Genomic DNA, 21,278 nt, shown 5'->3' with positions numbered 1-21,278 from the left:
TGTGTTACCACTGGCCTGCTCGCTGTAATGACCCCCTACCGTGGGTTCCCCTTGTATCCCCATTGTGCTGCTGTTCTTACCCCCTCCTACCTGGGTCTCCTCACTGTTCTTACCCCCTCCTACCTGGGTCTCCTCACTGTTCTTACCCCCTCCTACATGGCTCTCCTCACTGTTCTTACCCCCTCCTACCTGGGTCTCCTCACTGTTCTTACCCCCACCTACCTGGGTCTTCTGACAGCTCTTAACCCCTCCTACCTGGGTCTCCTAACTGCTGTTCTTACCCCCTCCTACCTGGGTCTCCTCACTGTTCTTACCCCCTCCTAGCTGGGTCCCCTCACTGTTCTTACCCTCTCCTACGTGGGTCTCCTCACTGCTGTTCTTACCCCCTCCTACCTGGGTCTGCTCACTGCTGTTCTTACCCCCTCCTACCTGGGTCTCCTCCCTGTTCTTACCCCCTCCTACCTGGGTCTCCTCACTGCTGATATTACCCCCTCCTACCTGGGTCTCCTCACTGTTCTTACCCCCACCTACTTGGATCTTATATCTTGTTTTGATCATGCTGTTGGTGATGCAGCTCTTCAGGTTTTTGACTCTAGAATTTAGGCGTTTTATGAATTGCAAGGGGACCTTGGATCCTAACTCAGTGGAAGAGATGCAACACTATCTTGTTGTATCAGAATGTAATTTCAGACCAATTCACTATCATTATTACTACCATTAGACCAATCATATTGCTGTGGAAGAAAGGAAATAGTCATGAACATTTTGAATCTGTGACATGCAGTATTTGACAGGAACAGCTTCTCCAACCACAAGTTATGAAGCCACTAAATATCATGAAGTTGATCATTCAACAGGAAATATTGACATGTTCCCACTGATGCCACCATCCACTAACTGATGTCTTCTGTTGTTTTCTCATTTAGGATCTGCTGCTGTCGAGTGCCAACAAAAAATCAAGTCTATTTTAAAGAAGAAGTTATTTCGTGTGCTTGAGGGAATCGCTAAAGCAGAACATTCAACACCTCTGAATGACATCTACACAGAGATCTTCATCACAGAGAAAGGCAGTGGAGAGGTTAACCAGGAACATGAGGTCAGACAGATTGAAACAGCTTCCAGGAAACCAGTCAAGGAGGAAACACAAATCAAATGTGGAGACATCTTTAAACCCTTACCTGGACAAGATCAACCAATCAGAACAATAATGACAACTGGAGTGGCCGGCATTGGTAAAACCATCTTAACACACAAGTTCACTCTGGACTGGGCTGAAGGCAAATCCAACCAAGAGATAGACTTCACGTTTCTCCTAACTTTCAGAAAGTTGAATTTACTAAAAGGGGAAGAGGTTAGCCTAGTGAAACTTCTTAATCACTTCTTTATTGAGACCAAAGAAGCAGGAATCTGCAGATACGACAGGTTCAACGTTGTCTTCATCTTGGATGGTCTGGATGAGTGTCGACTTCCTCTGGACTTCCAGAACAACCCGATCTTTACTGATGTCACAAAGTCCACCTCGGTGGACGTGCTGCTGACAAACCTCATCAGGGGCAACCTGCTTCCCTCTGCTCGCATCTGGATAACCACACGCCCTGCGGCAGCCAATCAGATCCCTGATGAGTGTGTTGACATGGTGACAGAGGTGAGAGGGTTCACCAACCAACAGAAGGAGAAGTACTTCAGGAAGAGATTCACAGAGGAGACAGTGGCCAACGCAATCATCTCCCACATCAAGAAATCACGAAGCATCCACATCATGTGTCACATCCCGGTCTTCTGTTGGATCACTGCTACTGTTCTGGAGGACTTATTCAAAAAATCCCAGATAGGAGAAGAGACACCCAAGACCTTGACTCAGATGTACAGCCACTTCCTGAGGGTTCAGTCGATACAGGAGGACAGGAAGCATCATGGGAGAACTGAGACAGATCAACAGTGGAGTCCAGAGAGCAGGGAGATCATTGTTTCTCTGGGAAAACTGGCTTTTAACCAGCTGGAGAAAGGCCAATTGATCTTCTACGAGGCAGACCTGGCAGAGTGTGACATCAATATCAGAGCAGCCGCAGCGCACTCAGGAGTGTTTACACAGATCTTTAAAGAGGAGTGTGGGCTGTACCAGGACAAAGTGTTCTGCTTTGTCCACCTGAGCATCCAGGAGTTTCTGGCTGCCATTTATGTCTTTATGTCCTTCATCAACGATGGTGTCAATCTGCTCTCAGGACCACTAAAATCCCTGCGTGCTATTTTTCTTAGAGAGAAAGGAAATGTCATACTCTACCAGAGTGCTGTGGACAAGGCCTTAAAGAGTGAGAACGGACACCTGGACTTGTTCCTCCGCTTCCTCCTGGGCCTCTCTCTGGAGACCAATCAGATTGTCCTACGAGGTCTGCTGGGACAGACAGGAACTAGCTCACTGACCAATACAAAAACAGTTGCTTACATCAAGGAGAAGATAAAAGGAGATCTTTCTTCAGAGAGAAGCATCAATCTGTTCCACTGTCTGAATGAGCTGAACGACCGTTCTCTAGTGGAGGAGATCCAACAGTACCTGACATCAGGAAAACTCTCCAAAGAATATCTCTCTCCTGCTCAGTGGTCAACTCTGGTCTTCATCTTACTGTCGTCAGAAGAGGAGCTGGACGTGTTTGACCTGAAGAAATACTCTGCTTCAGAGGAGGGTCTTCTGAGGCTGCTGCCAGTGGTCAAAGCCTCTAAAACATCTCTGTAGGTTCACTAATAACATGAATTACAATACAAACAACACAATATATGTAATACTAGAATATACAAATTATAATAATATAGAAAACGTCTCTGTAGGTTTGCTAATATCATTTATTATAATACAAACAACCCAATATACCTCATAGTAGGATATTCAAATTATAATAACACTTTTTTTTGTATCACAATACACACATAAAATGCACCGTATGTTAATGAAAGACTTTGAATCACTCATCTGCTATAATTTACTTGAATACAATTATTTTGAAATACTTTCTCGGAAAAAATTTAAGCATGCGATTAATTTAGATTAATTAATCACAGAGCCTGTAAATAATTAGATAATTTTTTAGATAATCTACTTATTAGTTGTAACCAATAGCAGTGCCAAAGAATTATGATAGCGGGAGCTACGGGGGGCTAGATTGTTTATAGCAGGGGATGATACATTTTGACGCAACACACACTTCAATATGATACGAATCAACCATTCAAATCACACAACAAGCAGCAACGGTCATGATCCCTTACGCAAATGAAAAATGTGATTTCATAGTACAATTTTGTTCCACATAAATCAGTTTGATGTCTCCATATAATAATATCTATATATTATTGCGCCGATCACGGCCGTGGTCGCTAAGTACCGCAACGGATCCTGGGAGGGTTGGCGGCACCGAGGCAGTCGTGGTTGTGGGCGATAGGATGCGTGTTTCAGGTGTGTCTCTCTCAAGGTCGAGCGGAGTATGGGCCACGAGAGTTACAAACTCTAATAATTTAGGCTTCTGGCTGGTCGTTTCTGTGCTGCTCGCCACATTATGATTGAAAATATATTTTGACCATAAATATTTGTCATAACCAAATTGACCGGGAGTTGTTTGGAGGAGGCTCTGTCTTTTCAGGGGAAGCTTAAGCCCCCGCTAGCCCCCCCCCCCCCCCCCCCCCTGCGCCGCCGCTGGTTGTAACCCCAATATACAAAAAATCTCTGTATATGTACTATTACATGTATCACAATACATAAAATACATAACACTAGAATAAAAAGTCAAATTAATTTACAAAATGAGAACTACAAAAAAATCTTCAATATCATACATTTTACAGCCAATATTGAATAAATATAAGGATCTAATGTTTTGAATAGTATATATTAGTTAAATTAATAAAACATCTCTTATTAAAGATTTCAACGTAAGTCCTGCATTCTGTTAAAAGTAAAAGACCTAAGTTGCTTCAGGGCGCACTAACACTAGGCCATCTGTACCGTGCCCAAGTCCGTTTCACATCTGTACCGTGCTCCAGTACGATTCCCCCCCCCCCCCTCCCCTCTGTGCGCTGGACTGTGCTCACACTAGGCAATCTCAACTGGGCCTGAGTATGGTTGGCACTTGTACATACGTCATCATGTCGTAATACGTCACCACCAAGCGTCAGCTGCTTAGTAGAACAACACAGAGAACACAGTTGACACTTTACTGACTTTGTTGCTTATTTGGAGCCGTTCTACTCAGATACAGCCCTCTCTCACTGAGCGTTTTTACTGCCAAATAGGCCGTTTTGTGTACGCCTTTTTCGCGGCATGGTCCGCGCATTTAGACTCCCTGAGGTAAATTGCCTGCTGGAGCTAGAACCTGAATTACCCTCCCGGACCCTGCACACATTAGTGGTTTATTGGGTTTAATTCTGTTGTATATGCGACGGCTCAACGGTTCCAGAAGGGTGGGGGGGTGGGGGGGTGGGGGGGCTTGGGTAGTGGTATTGCTGCGCTGTCTCCACAGAGACAAGCCTCATAAGGAAATGTCCTTACGAGGCTTTTGTCGCCATAAAAAAACATTGGTCAGCAAAATAAAGAATATGTTGGCGCTTTTGCACTTGTAAATTGTTAGTCGCATTTCCAGCCTACACTCAGTCGTGAACTTATTATTGCATGCGGGTGTCTTCATTCCTAAAAAAATAAAAGAATTCGGGAGTGTGCAAATTATTCGAAAGAGGTCTAGACTCCGCAGCCCCGCCTTCTCCAGTGAACAAAGAAAGCCTGCGCCGTGCCGAACGGGGTATTTTTGATCAAAAACTAAACTTCACTATCGCACATACGTGAACCGCTATCCGCCATTTTTAAATGGGAAAGAAGGGTTGCATGGACTATACATCATCAAGCTCAGGTTGCGTAGCATCTGTACCGTGGCCTGAGCACACCTCTCCCAAGCGTGCTCAGGCCAAAGAATTGAAGTGGAGTACGGTTAGTACGGTTGGCTAGCTCACACTAGCCAAACGATCAAGACTTGAGCACGGTGAGAGTGCGCCCTTAATCACAGTTCTTAACGTGTTTTGTTTAGGCTGAATGGCTGTCGTCTGTCAAAGAGATGCTGTGAAGCTCTTGCCTCAGTACTCAGCTCCAAGTCCTCTCGTCTGAGAGAGCTGGACCTGAGTACCAATGATCTGCAGGATTCAGGAGTGAAGCTGCTCTCTGCTGGACTGGGGAGTCCACACTGTACACTGGAAACTCTAAGGTCAGTTTTACTCAATGGTCAAACATTTACACCACACGTTCCACATCAGAGGACATTGAACAGATTTGCCTCCAGAAAGTTAACTGGTCTAAATAAATAAATAAAAGTAAATTATATCGTCTCGGTAATCAAGACACATTTTCTACTGGCTACTATCTTACTACTATAATAGAAGGCCTATCGCACCAGTTACTCAAAGTTACTCATGTGCACATGTGCCAAGCAGCATGCAGCATGCAGCGCACACACACACACACGCACACACCGCAGCGACACTCGCCCTTAAACGTAACGGCTCCGCCATCGACACACACGCCCAGGTAAGACTTTCTGTCTATAAACTGTAGAAATTGCGAAGGTTAGAGACAATTTATCACCTCCACAAGCAATGGCAGGTCATTCATTCGTTGGATGCTTTTTTTCCTCGTTGGCGCATGCTCAGTGCGGCGACACGGTCGAGTGCGTTTGTCTTGTCTTGCTTTGTTTGTTTTGCCGTTTAAAGTTATTTGTTTGCCGTTTCTATGTGTCTTAAATGTGCTGCACTTTTGACCACACAAATTTCCCAACTCTGGGATAATAAAGTATACTTTGACCTTGACTTTGACTTTTGTCATATAAAAACCGTTAAATTCAAACATCGCGCAGAACTGCATATCAACGCACAAGTGACGTGATCTTAAAGAGACATTGTCCCTATAATGCAACGAAAACAAGTCAATAACACAGTATGGGGAATTATGTCTATAGAGTCCACCACAAGACTACACTTTGTCGCTCGAATGTAATATTACTCTCTTCTTTGAGCCTCCCGAAATGTTCTGCGATATTGATATCCCCCTTCCCCCCTACGGCCCGTTTTATTTTTCTTATTTTTTGTGTGAATGTAGGCTAATGCTGCCTGTCTTGGCCAGGACAGATGTTTAATCTCAATGATGATTATTATTTTCAACTAACCAATAGTAGTTGCCTTGCATTTTAAAAAGTTAATGCACTTTTCAGCCCTGAATAACAGTAAAAGCTATTCAATAAATTGATTTGCAGGCATAGTATACTACACTTTCCATTGAACAATTACCCCTGTTACCATAAATTGACAAATTTTATGATGTAATCAAATGCTCACACACTAGCTGCTTTCAGACACACGTGTAAGTCCTGATGTTCTCCTGATGAGTCGTATGCGTGAACAAAATATCCTGACATTTGAACCCTGAAAATCTCCTGAATAATACTACCCCTGATCAGTGATGACACTAACGCGTTACGTAGTAGCGCGTTACTGGCCTCGGATATGGCGACACATTAGTGCCATAATTCACTAATGTGATAAAAGATGCATTCGGGCGTATTATATAATTCCACACTGTCACGAACGCCTTGGCTCAAAGGCGTCGAACATAGGGAGACAGACACCGTCGGGTAACGCTCAATACAATAATGATATTTATTGACAGGCAGTTTCCATAAATACACACGGGCTCAGAGAATACATTGCGACCGCTGCATCCAGCCGTCAAACCGCGTCTAGAGAGAGAGCACATTGGGCCACAGGACGCTGCCTTTATCCCCGGTAGCCAGAACACGGCTGCGTGCAATTCTCTCGTTACGCCGGGAACACTCAAGCTCCTCCTACAGGCCAAAGAGAGCAGTACAATACATAAACAGCATACAAGCCTATTCCTATACCCTACAGGCAGAGGGAGGAATAGGCCTAGCGCTCAATGAACAGAGCGGGGCGTCACAACACGCGTAGATATTAACTGCGAGCACGCAAATGATCTCTGCGCGCGCAAAACAGCCTCTCGCGTGCGCAAATTACCTCAGCGCGCGCAAAACAGCCTCTCGCGTGCGCAAATTACCTCAGCGCACGCAAAACCTCTCGCGAAAGATGTTTTTACGCTCTCGCTTGAATTTAATTTTGGCACTATGGGGGAGGGAACCAAGGCAGGGCGGGCTTTCCGATGATTGGCCGTTTCTGATGCGCGATATTTGATTGACAGCCCTCCTATGAGTATAGGCTGTGCCTATACTCATAGGAGGGCTGAGGTCTACACTACACTGACGCGGCAGTCATACAGCGCTACAGATTGCCCAGGGAGGCAAACAGACAGCTGCTTGGGGCGATCAGGCAAGACCTCAGACGTGCTACAAGGAGGAGCTTTGCGCTCACACCGCAAGTGCAGCTCTTGGCCGCCCTCCGATTCTACGCCACAGGGAGCTTCCTGCAGGTGGTAGGAGATGGCCAGGGCCTGTGCAAGGCTTTAGTGTGCAGGCAGTGACATACAGCCTCCTTCGTCTCTTACCGCGACACGTCCGTTTCCACAGCAGAGATGAGATGGGTGCGACCCAAGAGAACTTGGGCAATGTTGCACAACATTGCAGCCAAGGCTGGGGTGGCGTTGGGTGAACCGGACGAGGACGAGGACGAGGAAGATCCCTTTCGGGACGGCCTCCCGGATTACGCTGCTGGTTTGGAATCACGCCGAAGGGTGATCGCGGCTTTTTTTTAACCCCCCCCCCCCCATGTCACTAAAAATCCCCGTCAACGTGACCAATCCCCACCATATCCCAGCCTTTTGCCTGCTCCTTTTGCCTTTAATTTTTTTTCATTTCTTTCATTCATTATTTTGTTGAATTTTTGGGGTTATTTAAGGCTATGTTTTATGAGTAGCCTATGTCACAGTCTGCACAAATCCCCCCACTTTCTCTCACACATTTTGAGTGCCCTGCCTGCGCAAAAAACTTCTGGACTGTCCCGTTTTATTTTGGCCATTTTAACTTTATTAATAAATTAATTAATGAACTTTATTAATCACCAAACTAAGAACATAAAGGCGCAATGCGTTTTAATAAAACGCATCCAATACACAGAATGTCCTATGGTGACGCCACTGAGGCTATAGGAGGCTAACGATGCTCTTAGCGTCCTACGAGTACCTACGAGTACCCCTGGAGTACTCGTTAGTTACGAGTGTTTTCACGACGTTCGTTACCAATGATGCTTTTGGGAAACGCGGTGAAAATTCTACGATGCCCTTACGACGCACTTCACGATCCACTTAGGCTAACGACGCTTTCGGGAAACGAGGCCCTGGCCTGCTGTTCACCAGAATTCATACGTGAATGAATGGCTCCTTGTGTGAGCCGGACGCCTCCCTAGGTTCCTGACATACATGGCCTGTTAGTATGAATGTGTGAATGTATATCACAATTCCCTCCTTGGTCATCACTGATGACCATTCTACAAGCAATATAAAAGTATAAAATATATGAAAGTATAAAATATAAGGCAAGGCAAGGCAACTTTATTTATATAGCACTTTTCATACACAAGGCAGACTCAAAGTGCTTCACATATAAACATTGTTATACATTAAAATAAAATAATAGATAAGTAAAAGAAAACATATGCAAAGAAATGAGTAAAATAGAAAGTTAAAAAGGCTTTATAGTAAGTAAAATTGAAAGTGCAATGTATTTAAGAAAGTGAGAAAATTAAATTGAAAATAAAGGGAAAGTTAAAAAGGCATTTTAGTAAAATAAAGCTAAAGTATTTAAGATTTAGCAGAAAGCTAAAGCAAACATAAAAGTCTTCAATCTTGTTTTGAAGGTGCTCAGAGTTGGGGCAAGTCTTAAATCCTCAGGGAGTTGCAGCATTCTGAACAAACTGAAGCTTCCTTAGAGTTTGTTTTGGGAGACCTGTAAGGAGACCATTGCAGTAATCAAGCTTACTAGTGATAAAGGCATGTACAAGTTTTTGTAAGTCTTCTGTGGACATGAGCCCTCTAAGTCTTGCTACATTTTTAAGGTGATAATATGCAGATTTTGTAACTGATTTGATGTGACTTTCGAAATGTAAATCAGAATCCATGATAACCCCTAGGTTTCTGGCTTTGATTGAGGTTTTCAGGGACAGAGAGTGAAGGTGTTGGGTTACTTTAAGCCTTTCCGTTTTAGCACCAAATACAATTATCTCTGTTTTATCCTCATTTAGCTGAAGGAAATTTCGGCACATCCAGTCTTTCACTTGCTCAATGCACTGGCACAGCAGATCTATGGGCCGATAGTCATTTGGTGATAGCGATACATAGATTTGCGTGTCATCAGCATAGCAATGATGGTCAATATTGTTATTATGCATGATTTGCCCTAGTGGGAGCATGTAGATGTTGAATAAAGAGGGTCCTAAGATCGAACCTTGTGGGACTCCACACATCACGTTGGTTGATTCTGATACAAAGTCGCCGATGGAAACAAAGTAGTTCCTATTTTGTAGGTAGGATCTGAACCAATTTAAGACTGTGCCTGAAAGCCCCACCGAGTTTTCTAACCTGTCCAAAAGTATTGTATGGTCTACAGTGTCGAATGCAGCACTGAGGTCTAGTAGCATTAGTATTGAGGTTTTGCCAGAGTCTGTGTTAAGACGGATGTCGTTTACAACGTTAATGAGGGCGGTCTCAGTGCTGTGCAGGGGTCGAAATCCTGATTGGAAGGTGTCATAACAACCAGTTGATGCCAGGAAGTGATTAAGTTGCTGGAGGACAACTTTCTCAATGATTTTACTTATGAAGGGCAGATTTGATATTGGTCTGTAGTTGTTAATAATAGAGGTATCTAGGCTCCGCTTTTTTAAAAGGGGTTTCATAACTGCAGTTTTCAGGGCTTTTGGGAAGTTGCCTGACTGGAGAGAGTTGTTAACTATCTGCAATATGTCTATTGCTAGGCAGTCAAAAACATTCTTAAAGAGGTTGGTAGGTAAAGAATCAAGGCAACAGGTGGATGGCTTTAGTTGTGTAACAGTTTCCACAAGAGTTTTAGAGTCAATAACATTAAAGCATGCCATCCCTGCCACGTTACTTTTGCCTGAACAGGGTGGTAGTCCAACATTTTTGTTTGAAGTGGAGATATTGATGGCGCGTCTGATGCCTTCAATTTTATCAGTATAAAAAGCTGCAAACTCATTGCATTTCTGCGTGGAATGGAGATCAGGTGGAATTTGTGTTGGGGGGTTGGTCAGTCTGTCAACAGTTGCAAATAGGGTTTTTGCATTATTATTATTGGATTTAATGATATTGGAGAAAAATGTTTCTCTAGCACTTTTTAAGTCTGAATTGTAGGCACGGAGGCTCTCTTTGTAGATATCATGGTGAATTTGAAGTTTTGTTTTACGCCAGATGCGTTCAACCTTCCTGCATTCTTTTTTCTGTGCTGTTACAGAGGCAGCTTTTCTCCAGGGTGCCTTTTGCTTTCCAGAAATCGTTTTCACCTTATGAGGTGCAATGACATCCATGACTTTCAAAATGTTCAAATTAAAGTTTTCTACAAGATCATCAGCAGAACATGGGTTGAGAGGTGGTAGTAAGGAGATGGCCTTTCTAAAAAGTACATACGATTCTTCATTGATATACCGTTTTTTGACAGTATTTGATTTTGTCTGTATGTCGGGAATAAAAGATATATTAAAGAAAACACAAAAGTGGTCAGACAAGGAAGGATCAGTCACAGAGAGATCAGAAACATTGAGGCCCTTTGTGATAACCAGGTCTAGAGTGTGGCCCTTACAATGAGTAGTCTCTTTCACATGTTGGGACAGTTCAAATGTGTCCAAAATGGTAAAAAGTTTTTTTGCACACTTGTCATTCAAATCATCAGTATGAAAATTGAAGTCACCAGTTATAACTAGACAGTCAAAGTCTGTGGAGATGCTAGACAATAATTCTGTGAATTCATCGAAAAAATTTGCAGAGTATTTGGGTGGCCTGTAAATAATTATTAGGAGAACTCTGGGGGAGCATTTCAATACAGCACAAAGGTATTCGAATGATGGAAAATCACCAAATAACATCTGTTTCCCCCGAAAATCATTTTTAAATATAACAGCAACCCCATAAAGCGAAAGAAAAGAAAAATCTGAGTGATTGATGTGTCCCTGAACAAGAAACTTAACCCTAACTGCTCCTGATGAGCCTGCTGTTGCATGGTTGACTCTGCCGTCGGTGTGTCAATGTGTGTATTAACCGATGTAAGTCGCTTTGGATAAAAGCGTCTTCTAAATGCCCTAATTGTTATTGTCTAATGGTAATTGTACACAAAGTGTTAGACCTTCAGCATGCAAAAATAATTGACATTAGAATACTTTTTTAGATTCAAAATTCCCTGCAGACATGCACAGATTTGTGGAGATCTTCATCTATTTGTGTGTTGTATTTATTTGGGGGGTTTTGGACATGTTGTAGTCATTGATCCTGTTTGCTATCATCAGGTCCTGTAGTCCATAAGGCCATTCGTCCCTTTTTGTCAAGTGCGCCGCTCACATGGAGAGGTTACTTGCACATCATGTGAGCCAGCCGCCCGTATGAGAAGTAAGGAACATGGTCCCAACTAGGCATGGGTATCGTGGCCAGTTTCCTAAATCGATTCGATTTCGACTCATAAGGTTCTGAATCGATTATTCACGATTTGATTCGATTCAATCTGCTCTTAAATAATGAAAAAAGTCTCAAAAGGGCAATTTTGAAATTAAGCGAAAGTGTACTCACACTACAACATTCCTTCACTGCAAATTGCATTAGGCATTGTTTATTAAAGTGCAAAAATAATATTAATGGTAACAAAAAAGATTATCTCATGCCCTATGAATCAATTATGCAAAATTGTAATTTAATGAAATCAATCCAAAATCGATTTTTACCAATTTTTTTTACCCAGCCCTCGTCCCAACCGCTTCAAAGAACTCAACAATCCCATTACAATGTAGTGATACAGAAACAACACGTTATACTCGCAACCAAACAATACAATGCAATAACTAACATGACCCTCTTTGGTTGTTTAATAATTTGTCACTCAAGTAGACCAGGAATATTGATTATCTTAGATACAGGTGGTGCACATAACGGGGCCCCGGGGACTATTCTACATACTGCAGCTGGATCAGGCCAGGCCCCTCAGGTGATATCTCGTCCAAGTACACCGGGTCATACCTGCTCCCCATGTGAGCCCGGATGGCACCTGGCGCTCCTGGAGTACTCACTGCTAAGGTGATCAGCCGATTCAGTAGCCCTCGTACGCAAGGAATACAACAGCAACCGACCACAACTAAAACAGTTACTGCCACTATTCCCGCGATGGGTACTGACTGGATCAGGCCCTTCCACCTATCAAACAGGTTCTCCATCCATCCTGTGAAGGTTTCATTAATGCCGGAGTTCTCGGAGCCAACTGTAATTTGAGTGACTGTAACCCTGCCAGTGGCCTGGCCACCGACCATTACATGCGGGTTAGATGAGTCATTCTGTTAGGTTGCATGTGATAACTCATTAGTGTTAGTGGTAGTGCATCTACCAAATTAAATTGAGTGTTTGCAAAGATTTTGTTGATTTTTGTTTTGACCGTCCCATTCCATATTCTGAGCTAATTTCAAACCTTGGCATGACCTCTCTAGTGAAAATTTTGATCACAGTATCCACTTTGATTAAATTTCTCACTACTCACTACTCTCCCACCTATCATTTAATGCGCATGGCCAATGTCATGCGCATTAAATGATAAGCAAACCTAACAACGCCGTTGGTAAAACCAACTTTGAAGTCCATAACCTCAACTATCATTGAATGAAATCAAACTATTGGGAAGGGAAATTTAAGCCAGTATATCCAAAACCAAAGGTCGATATCGTTGGGTTTACCATCAGCCGCCATGAAACCACGCTGTCCCCGAGGTTTAACAAAGCCATGTACTAAACCGAAAAAATTACATGAGTCAGTATATACACCGTGAAGGTTTAAGAAACGAAAACCTGACATGCCCTGTTCAACACTTCACTTCTATCTCACCGCGTGAACCCGTGATCGCCCACTCTCCTGGAGTCCCCCTGTCAACTCTCACACCCGCAGGAATGATCAGTCAGTTCACGTCCCACATCCCACTTCTGACACCAAGTTTGTGGTGGTAATTTTAAGCCACGTCAATGAAAACTGGGTAGAATAAAGAGCCATCCAAACTTTTTGAGCAATTATGGTCATACAATTATGTTCATACATCCAGCACCTCCTTTGTCAATATGAAAAATTAATCGCATAAATGAAAAAATAACGATTAATGCTTGTGTAGTGTTCAATGTTATAATCTGTCTTGTTAGTCTTTATTCCCCATTGAAGTTCCACAAACATCTTGTGTTTTCATTTTCGTTTTGAGGTGAATTTTCAGGGTAAGACAGGGGGGGGGGGGCAGAGGGGGGAGAGGAACAGAGGGGGGGGGGCAGAGGGGGGAGAGGGACAGAAGGGGGAGAGGGACAGAGGGACAGAGAGACCGAGGGGGGAGAGGGACAGAGGGAGGGGAGGTCAAGTGACACATGCACTTGTGCTGGTTTTCAAATACGCTGGCCAGTCAGATTCCAGACAAGCAAAAATCTTTTGTGCCGATCAAGAATGTGGAGACCACAGTGGACACAGCAGTAGTACGCGTGGGGGAGAGGCTCTTCCCAGATTAACTTAATCTGTAATCTGTACAGCTGACAGGGCGCCTCTTCTCCCCTCTACCATCTCCTCCCTCCTCTAACCCTTGCCTTGGATTCAGTTTGTTAATGATGGTATAAGGTGTTTGTTTTATTATATTCCTATTATAGTCATAATCATGTAGTCAGGCAGTAAGGTGGACTTTAGAGTAAAGTTAAATCACCTTTTCTTGGAACTGTTTATTTTTTGGACATTTTCTGGAGTTTTCTGAATCTTTAGTTATCTGAATTCTAAATTAGTCATATTTTGAAGATCTACTGTATTGACATTTAGGTACACTAATAAAACATTTCTAATAACACATTTCAAATGCAAAATTAATCACAGATCGTAACGTGTTTTATTTATTGTGTGTGCAGCCTCAATGGCTGTCATCTTTCAAAGGGATGCTTTGAAGCTCTGGCCTCAGTTCTCTGCTCAGACTCATCTAGTCTGAAAAAGCTGGACCTGAGTGCCAATGATCTGCAGGATTCAGGAGTGAAGCTGCTCTCTGCTGGACTGGGGAGTCCACACTGTACACTGGAAACTCTCAGGTCAGTTTCACTCAATGGTCAAACAGTTCCACCACAATTTCCATATCAGAGGACCAGTATTGATCTGCTGTGCCCCAGTATTGATCTGCTGTGCCCCAGTAAAATCTCACGTCTGAGTTTTAACAAGATCCATATTTGGCAGTGGATTAATTTAGATTGATATTAACGGTAAACCAATGGATTATTTTCTAATCCACAACGTCAAAGCAACACTGTTTAATCCAAAATACAAGCTGAGGCGCGCACCTTGCGGTCAGGGTCCGTACACTGCGGCGTGCACATTACAGTCGGTGCACGGCAGGGTGCATGTCTTAGCCGGTGCATCGCGGCGCACAGGCAGCAATCCATTGATCCTGGTTCATTAAATAGTCTGATGGATAAATGCTGCTTGTGAAAACGATTGTTGCCATGTATTCGTTTATTTTACATTTCCAACCCATGCATGTTCTGTAATAAAAATAAACATTTCCCTGATGTTCACACAGCGTTGTTTAGGTTTTTTTAGTGAGAGAAGCTACATAGGCACTCTATTCCGTTATCAACCCCCGTTTTGAGTCACTGGATCCCCCTCCCCTCTGCGCTCCGGGACGTCCCACTGTACAATTAACGTAAGCACTGATAGGGGGTCTGTTTCTGTTTTTACCAGCAGCGCCGTGACATCTCTTTCCTCACCCACCAACTCTTCATCCTCCTCCTCCTCCTCAATCAATTACCTACTTACAATAACCGGCTGCTGATTGGATAAAATACTCCATTTAGGATTTATTTTCTTCTCTTGGTCATCCTGAATAGTGCATTTATTTACATGCTCTTGAATAACGCTAGTGCTGCGGTGACATTTAAATGAAACTTTGCACAAAGTACAAACCAGTGTTTAAGTTTTCTGATTAAAGCAGAGTGTCTACAGGGGAACTTAAGTGGGTCCTCTTTCCCAATAGAGCGGTCACACCGGCGCTGCAATACAGCCGCTATTTAACCCAGCACTGAACTAAACCTTGGCAGTCTGCGTGCATCACAGCGTCATTACCACTCATCTTATCAAACACAAGACCTCAATCTCACTCTATTTGTGTTGCCATGAGAGTAAAAGGTGTACCTTGGATTCAGTTTGTTAATGATGGTATAAGGTGTTTGTTTTATTCTATTCCTATTCTATTCATAATCATGTAGTCGGACAGTAAAGTGGACTTTAGAGTAGAGTTCTTATTAGAACTGGCTCTTTTTATGGACATTTTCTGGAGTTTGCTGAATCTTTAGTTATCTGAATTCGAAGTTTTTCATATTTTCAAGATCTACTGTATTGACATTTAGTTGAACTAAAGAAACGTCTAATAACAAATTTGAAATTCAACATTAATCACAGTTTCTAAAGTGTTCTGTTTATTGTGTGTGAAGTTTGAAAGGCTGTCATCTGTCAGAGAGATGCTGTAAAGCTCTGGCCTCAGTTCTCAGCTCAGAAACTTCTATTCTGAGATCGCTGGACCTGAGTAACAATGATCTGCAGGATCCAGGAGTGAAGCTGCTCTCTGCTGGACTGGGGAGTCCACACTGTAAACTGGACACTCTCAGGTCAGTTTCACTCAATGGTCAAACAGTTCCACCACAAGTTCCAAATCAGAGCATATTTACCTCCAGAAAAGTAATAATTCTCACTGTGTGTGTGTGTGTGTGTGTGTGTGTGTGTGTGTGTGTGTGTGTGTGTGTGTGTGTGTGTGTGTGTGTGTGTGTAGATTGTCTTGCTGCCTGGTCACACAGGATGGCTGTGCTTCTCTGGCCTCAGCTCTGAGCTCCAACCCCTCCCATCTGAGAGAGCTGGACCTGAGCTACAATCACCCAGGAGACTCTGGAGCTGCGCTGCTCTCTGCTGGACTGGAGGATCCACGCTGGAGACTGGACACTCTCAGGTATGGAGAGGACAGCTCACCACTCAGGGACAAAGTCTCCTACAAGGATTCATGCCGCTGCTAGATGAAGTGGTTTGAAGAGGCAGCTGTCACTCATGTTGTGCAGAACGTTATGAGACAGCAGATGATGAAGGTGAATGTTTCAACATGCTGCTCTCACTTTGTTTCCCCCCCAGTGTGGAGCACGGTGGAGTGTGGAGGCTGAAACCAGCTCCACAGAGATGTGAGTGTCTGTTTGATTCATCCCATGACACACACACTATTGAGATGGAAAGTCCATCCACACAGCAGGAAGTGAGGTCACATCCTACTGGGAATGAAGATGATGGCTGACATCATGTATCTTACGTATATTAATACTGTCCACCATCACAGTTAAACCTGCTTGCATAAAACCCAGCAGGTATTACATTGTTACATTGAGGGGGGGTGACGGGTCTGAGGGGGGTCTGAGGGGGAGGACTAGGGGTGAGGGGGGGGGGGGGACCGGGCTGAGGGGGGAGGAGTGTGGGGGTGGGGGGATGAAGGGGCTGAGGGGGGGGGGCTGACGGGGGAGGACTACGGGGGAGGGGGAGGGGGGATGACCGGGCTGACGGGAGGCTGAGGGGGAAGAGGAGGGGGGGTGAAGGGGCTGAGGGGTGAGGGGGAGGGGGGTGACTGGGCTGAGGGAGGGGTGAGGGTGAGGGGGAGGGAGGTGACGGGGCTGAGGGGGAGGACTAGGGGGGAGGGTGAGGGACCGGGCTGAGGGGGGAGGAGTGTGGGGGTGGGGGGGTGAAGGGGCTGAGGGGGAGGACTAGGGGTGAGGAGGGGGGGGGGGACCGGGCTGAGGGGGGGGGAGTGTGGGGGTGAAGGGCCTGAGGGGGAGGGGGGGTGACCGGGTTAGGGGCCGGTGAGGGGGAGGTGAAGGGGTGAGAGAGAGGGGGCTGAGGGGGGGGGGGGGGGAGGACTAGGGGTGAGGGTGAGGGGGAGGGAGGTGACGGGGCTGAGGGGGAGGACTAGGGGTGAGGGGGAGGGGGAGGGGGGGTGACGGGGCTGAGGGGGGGCTGAGTGTGAGGACTAGGGGTGATGGGGAGGGGGGGGTGAAGGGGGAGGGGGGGCTGAGGGGGAGGACTTGGGGTGAGGAGGAGGGGGGGAGGGGGAGTGACCGGCTGAGGGGGAGGACTAGGAGTGAGGGGGAGGGGGGGTGAGGGGGAGGGGGGTGAAGGGGCTGAGGGAGGAGGGGGAGGGTTGTGACCGGGCAGTGAGGGGAAGGGGAAAGGGGGGTGACGGGGCTGAGGGGGGGGATGAGAGGGAGGGGGATGAGGGGGGGGGGCTGAGGGGGAGGGGGGGGCTGAGGGGGAGGACTAGGGGGGAAGGGGGGGGGGTGAGGGGGAGGGGGCTGAGGAGGGGGGGGGGGGGCTGATGGGGAGGGGGCTGAAGAAGAAGAGAGAGCGATCACAAAAAGAAAGAGAATAAAAAGAAGAAGAGCAGCCTGGATCCAAGGAGAGATGTTTGTTGTTGATGTTTTCATAATATTGTTGTTGATGTTTTCATAACGTCATTGTTGAGGGGTGTGTATCTATGAATGTGTACATATGTATATGTATGTATCTGTTCATATCTATGTATATGTACACAGAGCGCAGGAGAACAGTACTAGTGATGATGATGATGAGGATGAAGAGCGCTTCAGCAGCTCATCATGTCTGGTTCTCCCCCAGATGCCTGTGACCTCACACTGGACCCCAACACGGCCCACAGGCGACTCTCTCTGTCTGAGGACAACAGGAAGGTGACGCGGGTTGATGAGGACCAGTCGTATCCGGATCACCCAGACAGATTTGACTCCTGGTCCCAGGTGTTGGGTAGAGAGGCTCTGACTGGCCGCTGTTACTGGGAGGTAGAGAGGGAAGGATTGGTTGATATAGGATTGACATACAGAGGAATCACAAGGAGAGGAGGGGGTTATGACAGCCTGCTTGGATGGAACAACAAGTCCTGGAGTCTTCTTTGTTCTGATGGTCGTTACTCTGCCTGGTACAACGGTACAGAGACAGACCTCCCTCTCCGCCCCGCTGGCTCCACCAGAGTAGGAGTGTATCTGGACCGGCCTGCTGGCTCTCTGTCCTTCTACAGAGTGTCCCCTGGCTCTCTGTCCTTCTACAGAGTGTCCCCAGGTGGAGGAGGGTCCTCAGACACACTGACACACCTCCACACCTTCTGGTCCTCCTTCACCCAGGAGGACCTCCTCCCGGGGGTGAGGGTATGGTGGGTCGGGGGGTCCTCAGCCTCTCTGTGTCGGTTGTAGAAAACAAAACAGGCGCGGGACACCTCGTTTGGTGCCGGACAAAGGACGGGCTGCGTGCCCGTAAACACACACACACCTCCCAGAGCCGGGGCTCTGGGTTAGCGGCGGACCCCAGGGGGGGGGTGGGGGGGGGTCCTCAGCGTCTCTGTGTCGGGTGTAGAAAACAAAACGGGACACCTCGTTTTGTACGTTGTTTGTGTGTGTGTGTGTGTGTGTGTGTGTATGTGTGCCGGTGTATGTATGGTGTGTGCCGCCCCGGCACACACCATACATACACCGGCACACATACACACACACACACATAAAAAAACCACATACGCACACACATAGTCTCTCTCTCTCTCTCTCTCTCTCTCTCTCTCTCTCTCTCTCTCTCTCTCTCTCTCTCTCTCTCTCTCTCTCTCTCTCTCTCTCTCTCTCTCTCTCTCTCTCTCTCTCTCTTCTGGTATAGCATGATAAAACATGAAAAGACTTCTAAGATCTCCCATAGTTAGAGAAGCCTGTTTATTATTTGAAATGTATATAAAATACCTATTGATGGTTAATCTTTGTGTAATTTCAGACGTCACCAGTTTTGGTCTTAAGGGCTCTGATATCATTTGTCATAATCCTGATTTAAAGCAGATGTTTTTTATTCATAATTAGAGAGAAGAGGTCTATGGGATAATGTTGCATGTTGTAAATTACTTTAAACTGAATCTTGACTTTTTGTATTCTGATGGGAACCAAACGGCTGCAGAACATGTTCAGTTATTAATCAGAATCAGAATCAGAATCAGAAAGGATTTAATTGCCAAGAAGGGTTTTACACCAACCAGGAATTTGGCTTGGTGATTAAGGTGCATACATTAAGACAATAACAATGAACAATGAAGAAGAGATATATGTAACACCATATAGACAAGCAGGAACATAAGCGATCAATTAAAAAAAGGATAAAATAGAATAAATAAAATTAAAAACTAAAGTAAAAGATACAAGAATTTAAGAATTTAAGATACAAGAATATAAGAATTTACAAATTGGTGATGGGTATGAGTGCCAGAGTCAGTGTCAGTCAGTGGGGGTGGTGGTCCTGGGACTTGTTAAGGAACCCAACTGAAGAGGGGAAGAAACTGTTCAAGTGGCGGGAGGTTTTTTTTTTTTTTTTTTTAAAGATATGTGCACTCCTGTTGATGATTTGTAAAGTCTGCTGCTTCTATTGTTTTAGGTGTTTCCCACAGACCAAGGACCAATGTGTGGTGCGCGGGGCATCAGCGCACGAGTTTAGTTTTTACCTGAACTTTTGATTCTGTGACATTCAAGGAATGAATTGCAACAGACAACTAAAGCTGGAGGTTTTTATTTCAAATACAAATAAACTCAAGACCTACCTGAACCATATTTAACTTTTTTAGGAAAAATAAAATAAATAGTAACAATATACTACTAGGTACAACAAGGCAACTAACTAAAATAATGAATGCAATGCACATATTGTCAGGGAGGGCAGCCGACTGAGATCTAAGGACATGGAAGGCTCCTAGGATGTCCAGCTCCTGGAACCTCCTTTTCAGTTCTGTCTCCAGGCCAGTAATGTAGGGTTGGATGACCTACAATGAACAGATCAGCACATTTTCTCTACCAGAAACAGAAGGATCGAAATTACTTTCCCTACTCTTATTTTTTTTAAGTTAAAATCTACACTAATCTGTTTCCACCACACCTGTTGTTTCAGCAACATTTTGTCCGCTGTCCTCCTGGCCTATATTAATCAGTATCTCTCCTGAACAGCCCGGCCCCTGAGAAGCACTGGGTTGTTCAGCACTGTTTGATGCCTAGGAACATTCAAAATAAATTGATTATATATTTAATAAACATTTACTAGCCACAGCCATTTGACTGTTCAACATAATTTCAGACTAAGCTAACTACCTCCTCAAGCTGCTCCACGTCGTCTGGACGAGGCCTTTTTTGGTGCAGAAAACACTTCTCAATACTCATCTGGATTAAAGCAACAAACATTCAGAGTCAGAATAAAATAATATTAAGAATAGAATGTTATACATTTTTTCTATTATTTTTGATATGGGCACCGTATAGGCCTATCTAAACTATAACCGCATTTCATTTTAATCACAGTGTTCGCTGCGTTACCAACGACGTTGTCTATGATGACGGGTGCGGGATGTTCAATATCAATAACGTTGAGTTCATAAAGCTAATATTACCTTTTCTGAGTTAACAAAAAATTTGGGCAGGTGTGTTAGACCACAGTATATCATACTAACCTTTGGTAAACTGCAAATGTCGCAGACCGTCTTCTCTGTGCCAAATATATTTTTCCATTGACCTCAAGCATTGCGCGTGGACAGGAGGAGCGGGCGAATCAGCCGTCAGTGAGTGTGCATGTAACTCCGCGTTTACATGCAGACACATCTGATCCGCATAGATGTGGAAGAACAGCTCAATCGGAATAGAAAAGTATAATATATATACGCCTCAATCGGTTCGGAATAGAATTCTATGCGGAATAGAATAGGTGGTGTAGTCCGCTATAAATACTTATTCCGATTAGTTTGGGGTTTAACTTAGAGCAGCTGCAGTAGTTCGCAATTGGTCCACTCCGTCTGTACTTTAATGCACACCGAACTTTACCGCTGTCAAGGAAAGTGGATTTATTGCCTGATTCACGTCTTTGTTATTATCACTCCGTAGTAGTTACAGTAGTCCGGTAACTTATCAACCCCAGCGTGTCCGGTTGCTAAGTGACGGGTGACATCGGTGGGTTCATGTGTTAGCATCGTTGCTCCGTGTGT

The 21,278-nt window shown here is 44.8% G+C and overlaps 1 protein-coding gene across 3 annotated transcripts in view; it reads left to right on the top strand.

The window, feature by feature from the left end:
* LOC130378412 (NLR family CARD domain-containing protein 3-like) overlaps positions 1-18,509 on the top strand; it is a 36,523-nt gene extending 18,014 nt beyond the window's left edge. For 2 of the 3 annotated variants that reach the window (XM_056585185.1, XM_056585184.1), the window contains 7 exons: positions 927-2,727; positions 5,067-5,240; positions 14,116-14,289; positions 15,685-15,858; positions 16,020-16,193; positions 16,370-16,416; positions 17,894-18,508. In XM_056585185.1, the coding sequence (XP_056441160.1) occupies positions 927-2,727; positions 5,067-5,240; positions 14,116-14,289; positions 15,685-15,858; positions 16,020-16,193; positions 16,370-16,416; positions 17,894-18,480 (3,131 nt within the window). In that variant the 3' untranslated portion in view covers positions 18,481-18,508. Of the gene's footprint in view, positions 1-926; positions 2,728-5,066; positions 5,241-14,115; positions 14,290-15,684; positions 15,859-16,019; positions 16,194-16,369; positions 16,417-17,893 lie in introns of all 3 variants that reach the window. The other variant, XM_056585183.1, reaches the window with a different exon arrangement.
* The last annotated feature ends 2,769 nt before the right edge of the window (positions 18,510-21,278 follow it).

This window comes from Gadus chalcogrammus, unplaced genomic scaffold, assembly GCF_026213295.1.
Source record: "Gadus chalcogrammus isolate NIFS_2021 unplaced genomic scaffold, NIFS_Gcha_1.0 GACHA076, whole genome shotgun sequence".
Taxonomy (NCBI): domain Eukaryota; kingdom Metazoa; phylum Chordata; class Actinopteri; order Gadiformes; family Gadidae; genus Gadus; species Gadus chalcogrammus.
This window is presented reverse-complemented; position numbering and strand designations above follow the sequence as displayed.